General features: G+C 42.1%; 1 protein-coding gene across 11 annotated transcripts in view; it reads left to right on the plus strand.

Annotated features, from left to right (window-relative positions):
• The window catches only part of NCOR1 (nuclear receptor corepressor 1), a 141,924-nt gene that overhangs the window by 73,971 nt on the left and 54,621 nt on the right, over positions 1–13,332 (plus strand). For 7 of the 11 annotated variants that reach the window (XM_024753426.1, XM_024753421.1, XM_024753463.1 and 4 more), the window contains 4 exons: positions 4,804–4,931; positions 7,515–7,732; positions 9,678–9,740; positions 11,786–11,925. In XM_024753426.1, coding sequence (XP_024609194.1) covers positions 4,804–4,931; positions 7,515–7,732; positions 9,678–9,740; positions 11,786–11,925 — 549 coding nt within the window. The remainder of the gene's footprint in view (positions 1–4,803; positions 4,932–7,514; positions 7,733–9,677; positions 9,741–11,785; positions 11,926–13,332) is intronic. The other 4 variants (XM_024753431.1, XM_024753450.1, XM_024753479.1 and 1 more) reach the window with 1 other exon arrangement.

The following is a 13,332-nucleotide window of genomic DNA, read 5'->3' on the forward strand; positions in this document are numbered from 1 at the left end:
TTTTTGGCGGTACGCGGGCCTCTCACTGTTGTGGCCTCTCCCATCGCGGAGCACAGGCTCCGGACGCGCAAGCTCAGCGGCCATGGCTCACGGGCCCAGCCGCTCCGCGGCATGTGGGATCTTCCTGGAGCGGGACACGAACCCGCGTCCCCTGCATCGGCAGGCGGACTCTCAACCACTGCGCCACCAGGGAAGCCCGTGAGGTGTGATTTTTTAACATTGCTGTTGCCATAGGGGACCTTGCATATTATTTACGCAGAAAATGAGTTTTAATCTTAGAATCATCGGGAAATGAGAGAGAATCATACTTTTGTTACAGTTGTGTTCAGAGATTATTGTTGGCAAAAGTTTTAACTCTTTTCTCAAAAATTCTGTTGGCTACTCTGCCCAAACCATTGTTACAGTCCAGCTTGTTGGCATCCCATGACGGGAATGAGTGTGGTTCTTTATCAATTGTAGTTGAAGCAGTGAATGCTTATCAAAGATTATAAACCAAAAGCCCCTCTCTGGCTTTACTGTTTGGGATCTAGAATTGTAAATGCCATGCCAAGTAGTAACTTGATTTTGTGTGCAACATTTTTGTTAGAAGTAATAAGTCCATCTCACTTTCCAGCATAAACTCCCATGTAGTAAGTCTGTCACTGTGCAGATGGGATTCCTGTGGCACCTGCTCGTGACCTGCAGTAAAGCAAGTCATTGTTTTGAAACCCCATTTTTCATTTCCAGATCTTCGAGGGCTCTTACAAGAATTTGTACTCTCCCTTCATGCCAACAACATCTTCCCCTTTAACTGTGCCAGCGTGTTTTTATTCCCCAGAGGTGTTCAGAAAGCATATACTTATGTAAATGTAGTAATGGTTGAAGTTGGAGGAGTTTGTGACTAAACTGTTAGCTATACGCTAGTTAGAAAGGGTGATTTAGACAATTAAAGAATTGGGTATAATGGAAGGAGCTTTAGATCCCCAAATGCTCTGCTTCTTTGTGTCTGTGACACTCTAGTGTCCCTTCACTTGGTGACATCTGTGGGAGTGACATCTGTGAGCACTGGTTCTTACCTTGCAGGGTTTATAGGAGACTAGTTGTGTGTGTAGTACCCACAGTGTAGGGACCGCTCAGTAAGTAAAGGGCAGCAGCTACCGCCTTTGTTGCCTTCAACCAAACATGCTTCTTGGTGATCGACAGCTTTCACTCTTCAGGAAAGTAGTCTCCAATTCAGTTGCTTTAAAGGCATTAGTTATTAATATACTCTGATAAGATTGGCATAAGATATTTTCTGTTTACTGCCTGAAGTACTTTAACAAAACCTCAGTGGCTGAAGTACTTCATTTTTTCTGTTTCTTGTACATTGTTATTTAACTAGCTCCTTGTTCTTAAATTTGGTCATTTCACTTTTTGGCAACTTCATTGTCTGCTGAATGGGAATTCCTTTATTTATTTGTTTTCTAAAGACCTGAGCATTTTAACAAATATATATGAGTTAGACACCCAGTCAGATGTAGTAGTAATAAATCTCAGCATAAGCTAGCATTTGATCTTTCTTTTTTTAAAAAATATATTTCTTTTCAAAATTTATTTATTTAATGTATTTTTGGCTGCGTTGGGTCTTTGTTGCCGTGTGCGGGCTTTCTCTAGTTGCGGTGAGTGGGGGCTACTCTTCGTTGTGGTGCGCGGGCTTCTCATTGCGGTGGCTTCTCTTGCTGCAGAGCACGGGCTCTAGGCGCGCAGGCTTTAGTAGTTGTGGCACACGGGCTCAGTAGTTGTGGCTCGCGGGCTCTAGAGCTCAGGCTCAGTAGTTGTGGCACATGGGCTTCGCTGCTCCGCAGCATGTGTGATCTTCCCGGACTAGGGCTTGAACCCGTGTCCCCTGCGTTGGCAGGCGGATTCTTAACCACTGTGCCACCAGGGAAGCCCTAGCATTTGATCTTGCTAGAGAGGACCCTGCTGAAATTGACCCTATTCTTCATTTATTTTCATGAAATACATGTAACTTTCACTTTTTTTCATTGGAATTTTTATTTTGTTTTATAATGTGCTCTGCCATTCAGAGAGAATAGCTTATTGTTTGGCAGGAATGTTTCATGTTGGGAGAACCTCCCTAACAGAATGAGACTTTTTTTAATTGACTATTAAGTGTTGGGCTTAAGGAGGGAGAAACCTGGACAAGAAGCTCATGGGAGCGCCTGTGTCTCTTAGGGTCCTTTGAAGAGTTTCCTTTTGAAACCATGGGCTTCTGCTCCAGCCTGCCCGCTGGCAAGGGTTGAGGTATGTGGCCTGTAACCTCCATCCTAGACCATGGGGACTGGCTCTTTCCTTTACAGATCTGCCTGAAGCAGAAGCAGTGCCAGCCACTTCTTATGAAAACCAGAGTTTGTTCCTTCCTTTCTTAGTGTCCGTGGCCATCCTTGCTGTGGGTCTTGATGCTTGTCTCCCGGGTTAAGTGCTGTCCACAGTCTCGGGCCTCCCTCACATCCCTCTCCACTCGCCGCTGCTCGGTGTGGGGCTCTGCTCTGGAGGTGCACACGCTTCTGCAGACTGTCCGGCAGCCCCAGCAGTTTCTTTGGCTCATTCGCACACACTCTGCAGAACTGGGGGCTGCGTTTCTGGAGGGATCCTGCCCTCTTCTTCCCTTTGACTGGTCGAAACAGGTGCTGCCCTTGCCTCTCAGCCACCAGCACTGCAGGAGGGGCCAGTCAGCCGTGGGATGGTTTCGGGCAGCAGGGTACGTGGGGGATTGTTTGCTTACTTCAAAACCCGGGTCGGCATTAGAAGCAGAAGAGTATTCGGGGAATACAGTTATATGTGTTGTTCAAGTCTAAGGGACAGTAGACCTCTTTCCTTATCTTCAGCCGAGTTGACACCTCCCCATCACTTCTTAGGGCTGTAAACCGTTTTCTGGGTTACGTAGCCCACTTGCTAGGCAGGGGGCAGAGTTTGTTGTTGGTATGTCATTTTGTTGGTTCAGAATGACAGATGAATGCTACGTTTGTGGCGGGCAGGGTGAGGTTATGAGCATTTCAGACAGATCTTGGGATCACTGTGATGTGCTGGGAGTCGGATGAATAAAACATTCCCAGTTGTAAAGGAGAGCTAGTCATGCTTGGAAAGTATCCATTAAAATCTTCCTGATTTCTTAGTTTTCTCTAGCAATAATGCATACTTAGAAGAAAAGGAAACGGGCAGTTAGCCAGGGTGAGGACCTGGGAAGGTCAGGTAAGGTAAGTGAGGGAATCATGGTATTGAAACGATTTAGCTGGGGTCAGAGTGGAAGAGTGGATGCCGTTCTTGGTGGGCTGTGAAAATTTCCTAGCGTCAAGGGATTGTAGATGGTGATGAGGACAAAAAGCAGGACTGGACTGGAGACAGTGGAGATGTGGACTGGGATGGATGTGAGTGGCGGTGGTTGCAGGGCACACTGTCAGATTATAGGGTCGGGGGGGTGGGCAGTGCCCACCGAGGATGGCTGTGGTGACTCCCTGTGGGAGACTGAATGGCAATGACCTGAAAGTATTTCACCCGTAGGATATCGTGTTGATAGAAAAGGCATTGACAGGCATCTTGAAATCTGAAGAATAATGACATGGCATAACGAACCACGTGATAAAGTAACCTCTGTGCTCCTGGGAGTCTTTGAGAGTCAGTCTGTAACACCAGAAGAGGAAACAAGGTGTCATAGGTAGATTTTCTGAAATTTGTAACAGGAGGTTTTTAAATACCGCAGCTGAGCAGTGTTCTGGAAGTGGCAGTGGGGAGCAAGAAGGGTTTAGATTCTTCCTCCATATGTTAGAAGGAGGCCTCTCCAGAAGGGGTCCCCATTCTGGAGACGCCCCCTTCTGGAGACGCCCCCTTCTGGAGAGGCCAGGCTTCTTAAGGAAGAAGCTAGATTGTAGTTCTGGGGGGGTGGTAAAAGACTGTGAGATGCTATCGGAAGTTGAGGAAGATTTTACTGTATTCTGAGCAAAGGCATGAAAATGCTGGGTGTGCTGAGGGCAGCCCGGGCGCAGACTGTGTGGGCAAAGGTACACCTGGGCTGGTCGGCCGCGTGCTGCGGGGGAGCTGGAGTCCGGTCCTATTTGGTTAGGCTGTTTGATTTCGTAATTAAAACACCACAGTTTCATTTCACTTTTCTCAGGTTTAGCAAATGAGACATCAGAGTTAAAAGGGTCCATAATCTTATTATCTTCGTCTTTGTTTATATACATATTTACGATTACAGAGTTGTAATTACAGTTTAGGCATATTTGAGTGTTTTACTTTTTAGTTTATTATATCCATAATACTTTCCTAAATCGCTTCAGTCTTAATAATGGCCATGGCTGTCTACTCTTCCAGTAAATGAATGTTTCCCCAAAAGAGTAAAAGCATAAAGAGGTTTCTTGTAGTATTATCCATAATGATGAAAAATTTGGGAACATATTAAGGATCTCATACCGGGGGGATGGTTTGACAAATTATCAAATTTCAAGTAGAATTGAAATGTGTAAGTGACAGATTAGATGTGGGAATTACAAAAAGAGAGTACCAACCTCAGATTTCTAAGTGGAATCTTAACATTGTCACCTGTCTGATGGATCCAGACACTGTGAACATTTGTGTGTGTTTATATGTGTGTGTGACCTTTTAAGCAATACATATAGACTACATTAAAGAGCATTAGACTCGTTTTTAGTACATGACCCTTAGTTACATTGTAGATGGTGAATAAGTTAATCATAAATTTGTTGCATAGATATTTATTATTTATCATTATGATTTGAGGAGCTGTTTGTTTTACTTTCCAATTTTACAAATGATGGTTCATTCTAGCAGCAAATTGCCCGACCCTCACAAGAAGAAAAAGTAGAAGAAAAAGAAGAAGATAAAGCAGAAAAAACAGAAAAAAAAGAGGAGGAAAAGAAAGATGAAGAAGAAAAAGATGAAAAGGAGGACTCTAAGTGAGTTAAATAGTTAAATGTTGTAGTTATTTTTAAATAATGAGATTGAATCTATTGAAGGTATAAAAGTTTAGATAAAAGAATCAATGGGATGTGTGCTTTGATCACCTAATAGTTATTTGAAATAATTAAGGAGTGGAATATTCCAGTAAGTATAACTTTTGGCTTGATGGACTTATTTGCCAGACATGACATACTGTTTCAGAAGGGATGAACACAATAATATACACCATCACTGAGATACACTGAGTATAATTTAATCTTCGATTTGGAAGAACCTCAGGATCTTTTGTTTTGAACCTCAGGTAGTGTACATTAGTGTAAAAATGCTGCTAAATGGTTTTCATTTATATAACACCTTCTATTCCAGCTTTATGGATTTTATTTTTCATATAAAATAGACTTCCTGATTTTTTTTGTTGTTTTTAAAATTTACTTTTGGCTGCATTGGGTCTTCGTTGGTGTGCGTGGACTTTCTCTAGTTGCGGCAAGCGGGGGCTAATCTTCCTTTACGGTGTGTGGGCTTCTCATTGCGGTGGCTTCTCTTATTGCACAGCATGGGCTCTAGGCGCGTGGGCTTCAGTAGTTGTAGCACGTGGGCTCAGTAGTTGCGGCTCACGGGCTCTAGAGCGCAGGCTTAGAAGTTGTGGCACACGGGCTTACTTGCTCCGTGGCATGTGGGATCTTCCGGGAGCAGGGCTCAAACCCGTGTCCCCTGCATTGACAGGTGGATTCTTAACCACTGTGCCACCAGGGAAGTCCAGATTTCCTGGTTTGTTTGTGGTTGCTGTTGCTGTTTTCCTGGTTATAAAAATAATTCTAGTTCCTTACAGCAAATCAGGAAGAGAGAGCAAAATAGAAAGAAAATTAACCTGTGATTCTGCCACTCAGAGACAGCTATTGTTGACATCTTTGTGTACATGTTTTGGCAGAGTTGGGTGCAAGGAGGCCCTTAGCAGCTGGTTTGTTTGTTTTTCCTCCAAGGATCAGCTTTATTGAGGCATAATTTTGCATAGACTAAATTTCACCAGTTTTTAAGGGTATACGTTTATATACTTTGACAGTTGTATGCACTGGTGTACCTGTTGCCGCACTCGTGACTCAGAACATTTCCATCACCCCAAGAAAGCTCCCCTGTGCTCCTTTGCAGTAGTTTCCCTACCCCCCATTCCCAGCCCCTGGTAACTACTAATTTGTTTTGCCTTTCCTATAATTTCATATAAATGGAATCGTACAGTATGTAATCTCCTGTTGTGTGGCTGCTTTTACTTAATAAGTGTGAGATTCCCTGCAGGTTGTTGCTTGTGTTAGTAGTTTCTTTTTAGTATTTATTGTTATTTCTATAATCTTCTTGGAAGCACTGAAGGTTTACCTAACTTGCGCAGCTAAAGCAGCCTAAGTCACTTTCCATGCTTTTTAAAGAGTTGGATACTTATGCCATTCTAATTTTGTGCTTTAAGAAGATGATATCTATAAAAAAATTTTTTTTATTATTCAGGTAAAACATTTATCCTCCACGTGGTCAGTGGTTCTGCTCATATGTTACTGCCATATCTTGTTTTTACTTTGTTCTTAAAATCCTTAGTTTATTTAACAAGCACTCATTTATTACTGCTGTGAGCTAGGTCTTATGGAGGATGCAGAAATACGTAAGATACGTACTCTTCCCAGGTAGTTGATGATCTAGTAGGAAAAATTAGGCAAGATACAAGTACTCTTTAAGGAAAAGAAAAAAGCCTGGAAGGAATGAGCAGAGTCAATAAAGTGTGCTGGGAGATTGAGAAGAGGTTGAGGTTTCCTTCTGCCTGGATAGTTTGGAGGACTTGTTGCAGGAGCTAGTGGTCAGTGTGGGTAGAACAGAGGGAGTGGTGTGAATGGACAGGCCTCTTTGGGAAATGGCAGATAGTGGTTTCATTGGTTTGGAATGTAGGACACCTCAAGGAGAAAAGCGGAAGGAGGTTGGGGTCCAGTTAGGTAAAGCCTTAATGAAAGCTAAAGCGTAACCTTCACTCAGGAGGCTGCATGGCTCTGTTTGGGAATAGGTAGGATTAGAATGGAGGAAATGGTTTATTGCCAAAGCTGTTGTGCTAGAATATGGGTCCATGAGCAATATAGAATGGATGGGGATGCAGAAGTCAGGAAGGCTGTTGTAAGAGACTGTGACTGTGCTACTAAGGCACTGAACACACGCAGAGGTAACAGAGATAGAGGTGGTGGAATTGGTGGGAGAAACATCAGTGAGAGGAAAGGACCAAAACGAGGCACTAGTTCACATACAAGTAACTAACAAGGGGAAGAGCTGAAGGTGAAGTCGGATCTGAAAACTGAGTGATCGTGAGCGTGCTGGTACTGTCAGCAGCTGCTGGTCAGGGGGCCAGGGAGCAGGAAGCAGGGTAGGGAGGGTGAGCGTGTTTTGGGGTGGGTTGAGTTTGTATTGATGGGAAGCCCAAGCGGTTATTCCAAGTAACTGGGAGGTTGGGTAGTTTTATTCAACTTCTATTTAAAGAATTTTCAAGGCTATAATCTTTTTGGTGTATGTATACTTTTAAATCACACAAAACGTTCTTTTTCTGTTGTTTCTAGAGAAAACACCAAGGAAAAGGATAAGACAGAAAGTACAGCAGAAGAAACTGAGGAGAGAGAACAGGCCACGCCCCGGGGCCGAAAGACTGCCAACAGTCAGGGCCGCCGAAAGGGCCGGGTCACCAGGTCCATGACCAGTGAGGCCGCAGCTGCCAGCGCTGCAGCTGCTGCAGCCACCGAGGAGCCCCCCCCACCTCTGCCACCGCCGCCAGAACCCAGTGAGTGGACGAGATTGGAGCGAACAGGCCAGAATTTTGTTTGGGATTCTGTTTCAGTGCTAGGGTGAGGCAGGAGGGACCTCTGATATTGATGGCCTAGAAATGCTGATCTGAAATTCTGGCCTTTATCTGAAATTCTGGCCTTTAAATTTGTTTTTTTTTTTAAATGAATTTATGTATTTTATTTATTTTTGGCTGCGTTGGGTCTTCATTGCTGCACGCAGGCTTTCTCTAGTTGCGGCGAGCGGGGGCTACTCTTCGTTGCGGTGCGCGGGTTTCTCATTGCGGAGGCTTCTCTCGTTGCGGTGCGCGGGCTCTAGGCTCACGGACTTCTGTAGTTGTGGCGCGTGGGCTTCAGTAGTTGTGGCGCGTGGGCTCTAGTGCGCAGGCTCAGTAGTTGTGGTGCACAGGCTTAGTTGCTCTGCGGCATGTGGGAATCTTCCCGGACCAGGGCTTGAACCCGTGTCCCCTGCATTGGCAGGCTGATTCTCAACCACTGCACCACCAGGGAAGCCCTAAATTTGTTAGCCTTTAATATCAAAGTCTTTTGAAAGAGAACATGAGCCCCAACCTTACTACCTAATACAGCTGTTTTTCTTTTTCCTTTGTTGTAATCCTAGTGTGCGTGCCACCTTGTTTCCTGATGTTCTCACTGGGCACATGTCATGAATGTTTTCTACTTTCTAAGTGATCTTCATTTTCACTTTCAATGGCTGTGAGATGTTGGCCATCTCCTCCCGCCTTTAAAACTAATATGGATAGCACTTTAATGAAAAAAAAAATCTTTATTCACATAGCATTTTCTTTCTGTTAAATTAGTTTTCATGGAAATAAATTCTTAGACAAGGGAATACTGGGTCTAAGAGTACACACATTTTTCTCTTTCTTATTAAAGACCTCTCTTCATTAGTTTATAATGGGATCATATTAATGATGAGTACCATCATTGGTGGTTCAGTGGTACCAAGTTTATCGTAACATGAAGTATGAAAGAAATTGCAAGTTTTGGAAATAACAGGAATGAAGTGAAGGAAACAGTTGGACAAGCAGATGGGGGCAGATCATGGTGGGCTTTGTCTGAACTGCTTTGCTTACAAAGTAGGGGGCCTACAGAGGTTTTTAAACAGTAGTGTTGTGATTAGATTGGTGTCTTAGAAAGATAACTCTGGTGACAGTGTGGAGGAGGTGTGTTTGGGGTAAGGGCTGGAGGCCGAGGGACCAGCTAGAAGGGCATCCTTATGCATTCAGTGGTCCAGGCAGTGAGGGAGTGTATTCAGGAGACCAGAATTGACATACATCATTGCATGTGAGTGGTAGATGGATGGAAAGATTTAAAAATTAGTCTAAGGCTTCAAAAATTAGTCTGAAGATCCTGATAATAATTGGAGTGACTGGGTGGATGGTAGTAATGTTAATTGAGAAGGAGAATATAGCAGGAGCTCATTTTAGGCCTGAGAGTCTCAATTTTCTAAAGTAAAGGACAAAGTGTTCAGTTTGTGATCCATCTGTTTGCTAGATTTCAGGCACTGAGGATGAACACAGGGACTTCCAGGAGTTCGGGGAAGATGGGGGTTCAGAGAACAGGAGAGGACTGCGCCTGCCTGGGCAGGAAGCAGAAGGGCGGCTGCTTCTTTTGACACTTCAGGAGAGAAGGGATGGAGCTCTAGGAAGTGGGGAGGCACCGCATTCAAACATGTGGACACGGATGGAATGTTAAAAAACGTTGAGGAAGACCATGGTACTGAGGAGTGTGGGATTTTCCCCTCTATTACAGTAGAGGAGAGGCTGATACCATCCTATTTCCATAGTTTCTTTCACCTAATGCTTTAAAGTGGCTTTATGTCAGATAAATATTTAGGCTATAGATTATACGGTTGGTGCCATATAATCTATGAATGAAGGACTTCATTTTTCTCTGGCTTATTGGGTTCTGTCTTTATTTCAGTTTCTACAGAACCTGTAGAAACCTCTCGATGGACAGAAGAAGAAATGGAAGTTGCTAAAAAAGGTAAATGATAGTAGTTCAGGTTCTTCAGGTTTGTTTTTCTTTGTTTGTTTGTTTGTTTTTAGGGTTATTGGTAATGAGTGAGATGGAACTAATTTCTTTTTAATTGAAAAAAAAAAAGTTTGTTCTTCCACAATGGTAAGTAGAATTTAGAAGTACACTTAAGAGTTCTTTTTTTTTTTTTTTTTTTTTTTTTTGCGGTACGCGGGCCTCTCACGTTTGTGGCCTCTCCCGTTGCGGAGCACAGGCTCTGGATGCACAGGCTCAGCGGCCATGGCTCACGGGCCCAGCCGCTCCACGGCATGTGGGATCCTCGCGGACCGGGGCACGAACCCGTGTCCCCTGCATCGGCAGGCAGACCCTCAACCACTGCGCCACCAGGGAAGCCCAAGAGTTCTTTTTGATGGTGTGGTGCCCTGTAAGGTGCCCCAGTGTGCCTTGTTTAAGAGGCCCACTTCTGAGGAATTTTTCTCTCTCATTTTGTTTTGAATGTCTTGTTAGAGAGCAAGTAAGCTACTTTCAGTTTTCCAGAATAGTTGTGATTAAATGCTATTAAAGTTTTGGAAGGTATTTGATATAAAAACTCTCTTATTTAAAAGTTGCATTTAATAGAATGATAAATACTTTCTCAGTTTGCATTTAGTAAGGCTAAGTTTGATTATAAAATGATTCAGAGGAGAGAGCATGGACTTTGTAGCCAGACAGATGAAGGTTTGAATTCTGCTTCTGACACTTTGCTAGCTGTGTGGCCTTCATCTTACTCTGGAACTTTACGGATCTTGTGTTCTTCTGTTGTTTCTTATAAATGTCATACAGTTTGAGATTGAACTAAAATTTTTAAAAGGATAGATAATTGGTTTATAAATAAAAAATTATTTTTTAAGTAAGCTGATTTTGAGAAAAATTAGCCAGCTCTTTTCGGGGTTAAGGATTTACCTTGTAGTTCTAAAGAGAAATTATTGCAAATAGCTTGAACTTTTAGTGACGCATTTCAGATTTATTTTCTGTTTAGCTGGTAATGAGTAATGCATTTAAGAATCATATAAACCAACCTTACTAAAAATACAGCAGTTTAGAGTGTTCTGTCTTCAAAATATTTTTGTTTGAAGTTTATTGCCATGGTTAGCGCATCTGTGACTGTCATGCTTCCGTGTATTACTGTCATCTGACTGTCCCAGCGTCACAGTGGAGTAGGTAGGTGTCAGCTCTGCCACAGCGTGCTTTTGTCAGGTGCACGTCCTAGCACGTGACTGCTCAGGCACCACTCCTTCCAGCTTTTATAGTCAGATGTCAGCAGGATCTGGAGATGATCTTCCAGTTATCTTCCAGAAGCTACTGGTGTTAACCTTGGGAAATTGAGGTTTTCCCATAAATTAATGAATTTGTACTAGAAATTCCTGCTTGGATACACCTATGTCTAAAATATCTCTCTGTATTTATGCATTTATATATCCATACTCGTTGCACATATGTGTGCATACGTGCATCATTTGTTGGAAGAAATGTCAGATTGCGTAGGTTCCTGTGATGTATTGTATTACAACAGGTCTAAAAGAAAAAAAACTGGTTAATATTTTTGAGGGCATCCTTGATTGGGAATGGACTGAAGACATGCTGATTATAAATGGAACCTTAAGTATATCTTTACTTTGTGTTAATCACTTACATTTGATTACCTTATTAACTTTGTATTGATATACTGTTTCCAAAGATTTAGAAGTACTGTACCTAATCACTCAGTTTACAGTGTTTGGGCTCTTACTGTGTGTCCAGCATTGTCCTAGTCTTCTGGGAGATATATAACAAGGATAAGGTTGAGTCCTTCCATTAATGAGCATGTTTTAACTTTGGGTAGAAAAATAGAGCTGTTAATGAGTTTTGTGTGAATCACATTTCAGCAAGCATTGAAGTATATCGATAAATAATTGAAAAAACACTTTTAGTGTTAATGACTGTGAATGCAATGAATTAAGTTTATTTTATCATTTTTCTTGTTTGCTTTATCAGGTGACTACTCAGTTAATGTTTGGTCTGTTTTTAAAATACAGGTCTAGTAGAACATGGTCGTAACTGGGCAGCAATTGCCAAAATGGTGGGAACTAAAAGTGAAGCCCAATGTAAAAACTTCTATTTTAACTATAAGAGACGACACAATCTTGACAACCTCTTGCAGCAGCATAAACAGAAAGTGAGTATATCAGGGGTGGTGAGTCTTTTACTTACTGTTTTTTACTTAGTTTTTTTTTTTTGAGCTTCAGAGATTGGCTTTGAAGGAAACTTTTTTGTATCTTGTATTTTTTTTTAACATCTTTATTGGAGTATAATTGCTTTACAGTGTTGTGTTAGCTTCTGCTGTATAACAAAGTGAATCAGCGTATCTTGTATTTTTATTTGTGTTTACCTGTAAAGGGAAATGCTGGTTTCTTGGCACAAGTTGACGATTTGTTTATTTACTGATAAGGAGTAAAATTTCTCTTGGTACTAATGGCGATTCAGTACTTTTGAGTTTCTGTGGGCTGGATTTGAAAAATATAAGCATTTTGGAGTTTGAATTGAAAACTTTAGTTGTGTTTACCATGTTGATTGAGTTGATTTGTCATATTAAAAAAACATTTTCTCAGAAAGATTCCATGGGGTAAAAACTAAAAACCAGCAAGTTTTGAAAATTATTGAAAGATTATTAGAGATTATTGAAAATTCCTTAACCAGGAAGTTCCAGTGTCCTCAGAGTTCACAGAGCTCTTTGAGGGTTCCATGAAGTCAAAGCTATTTTCATAAAAAGATGCAGATGTTCCCTTTTTCCACTGTCCGGACATTTGCGTCCGTGGTGTCAAAGCAGCTGTGGGTGAGCGTGCTGGTGCCTTAGCAGAACCGGGCACCACCGGGCGCCGCCGCGCTCAGCACGCTCTTCATCTCCGAGCAGTTGCAGCTGTGTTTTGTAAATGGCAATTTCACTTAAGAATGCCCTTGATGAAGCAACTAAAAATTGGCTTTGGTAAATCTTGAGCCTTACACACATCTGTTTGACGGTGGGAGGGTGCAGAGAGCCCTCTGCCCGGTCCCGGTGAGCAGTGGGTCTCACGGGAAGGCACTCTTGTGTCGTTTGAGTTCCAAGCCGAACTAGGCCCCCCCATTCCATGGAATGTTATTTTTAATTAAAAGAATGACAGAACAGATACGGTTTTTCAGACCTGAATATTTTGCAGACATCTTCTTGAAAATGAATGAGCCTGTCTTGAAAGAAAACAACCATTAGTATTTGTTGCCACTTTTAAATTTCCAGCTTTCAGGCAAAAATTAGAATTTTGGGAAGTGTGTATCTCTCACTGTGAGCTTAATTAACATCTTCACAATAATCAGACTTTTCTGATGAGATTAGTGGTAATAATAACTAATGTGATATTTTGATATATAATGAAATGTATCCAAATTTTAAAAATCTCTGTAACTCATTTTCCAAGTGACCAACTCATGATGTCACAGTGTATGTTGGGTATGGATAAAAGATCCATAAAATGTTCTTTAATACACCAAAGTACAAGATAGAGGAATGCATTTTAATAGAGTACCAAAAGTGTATCGGTACGTTTCAGAT

This window comes from Neophocaena asiaeorientalis, unplaced genomic scaffold, assembly GCF_003031525.2.
Source record: "Neophocaena asiaeorientalis asiaeorientalis breed wild unplaced genomic scaffold, Neophocaena_asiaeorientalis_V1.1 scaffold540, whole genome shotgun sequence".
Taxonomy (NCBI): domain Eukaryota; kingdom Metazoa; phylum Chordata; class Mammalia; order Artiodactyla; family Phocoenidae; genus Neophocaena; species Neophocaena asiaeorientalis.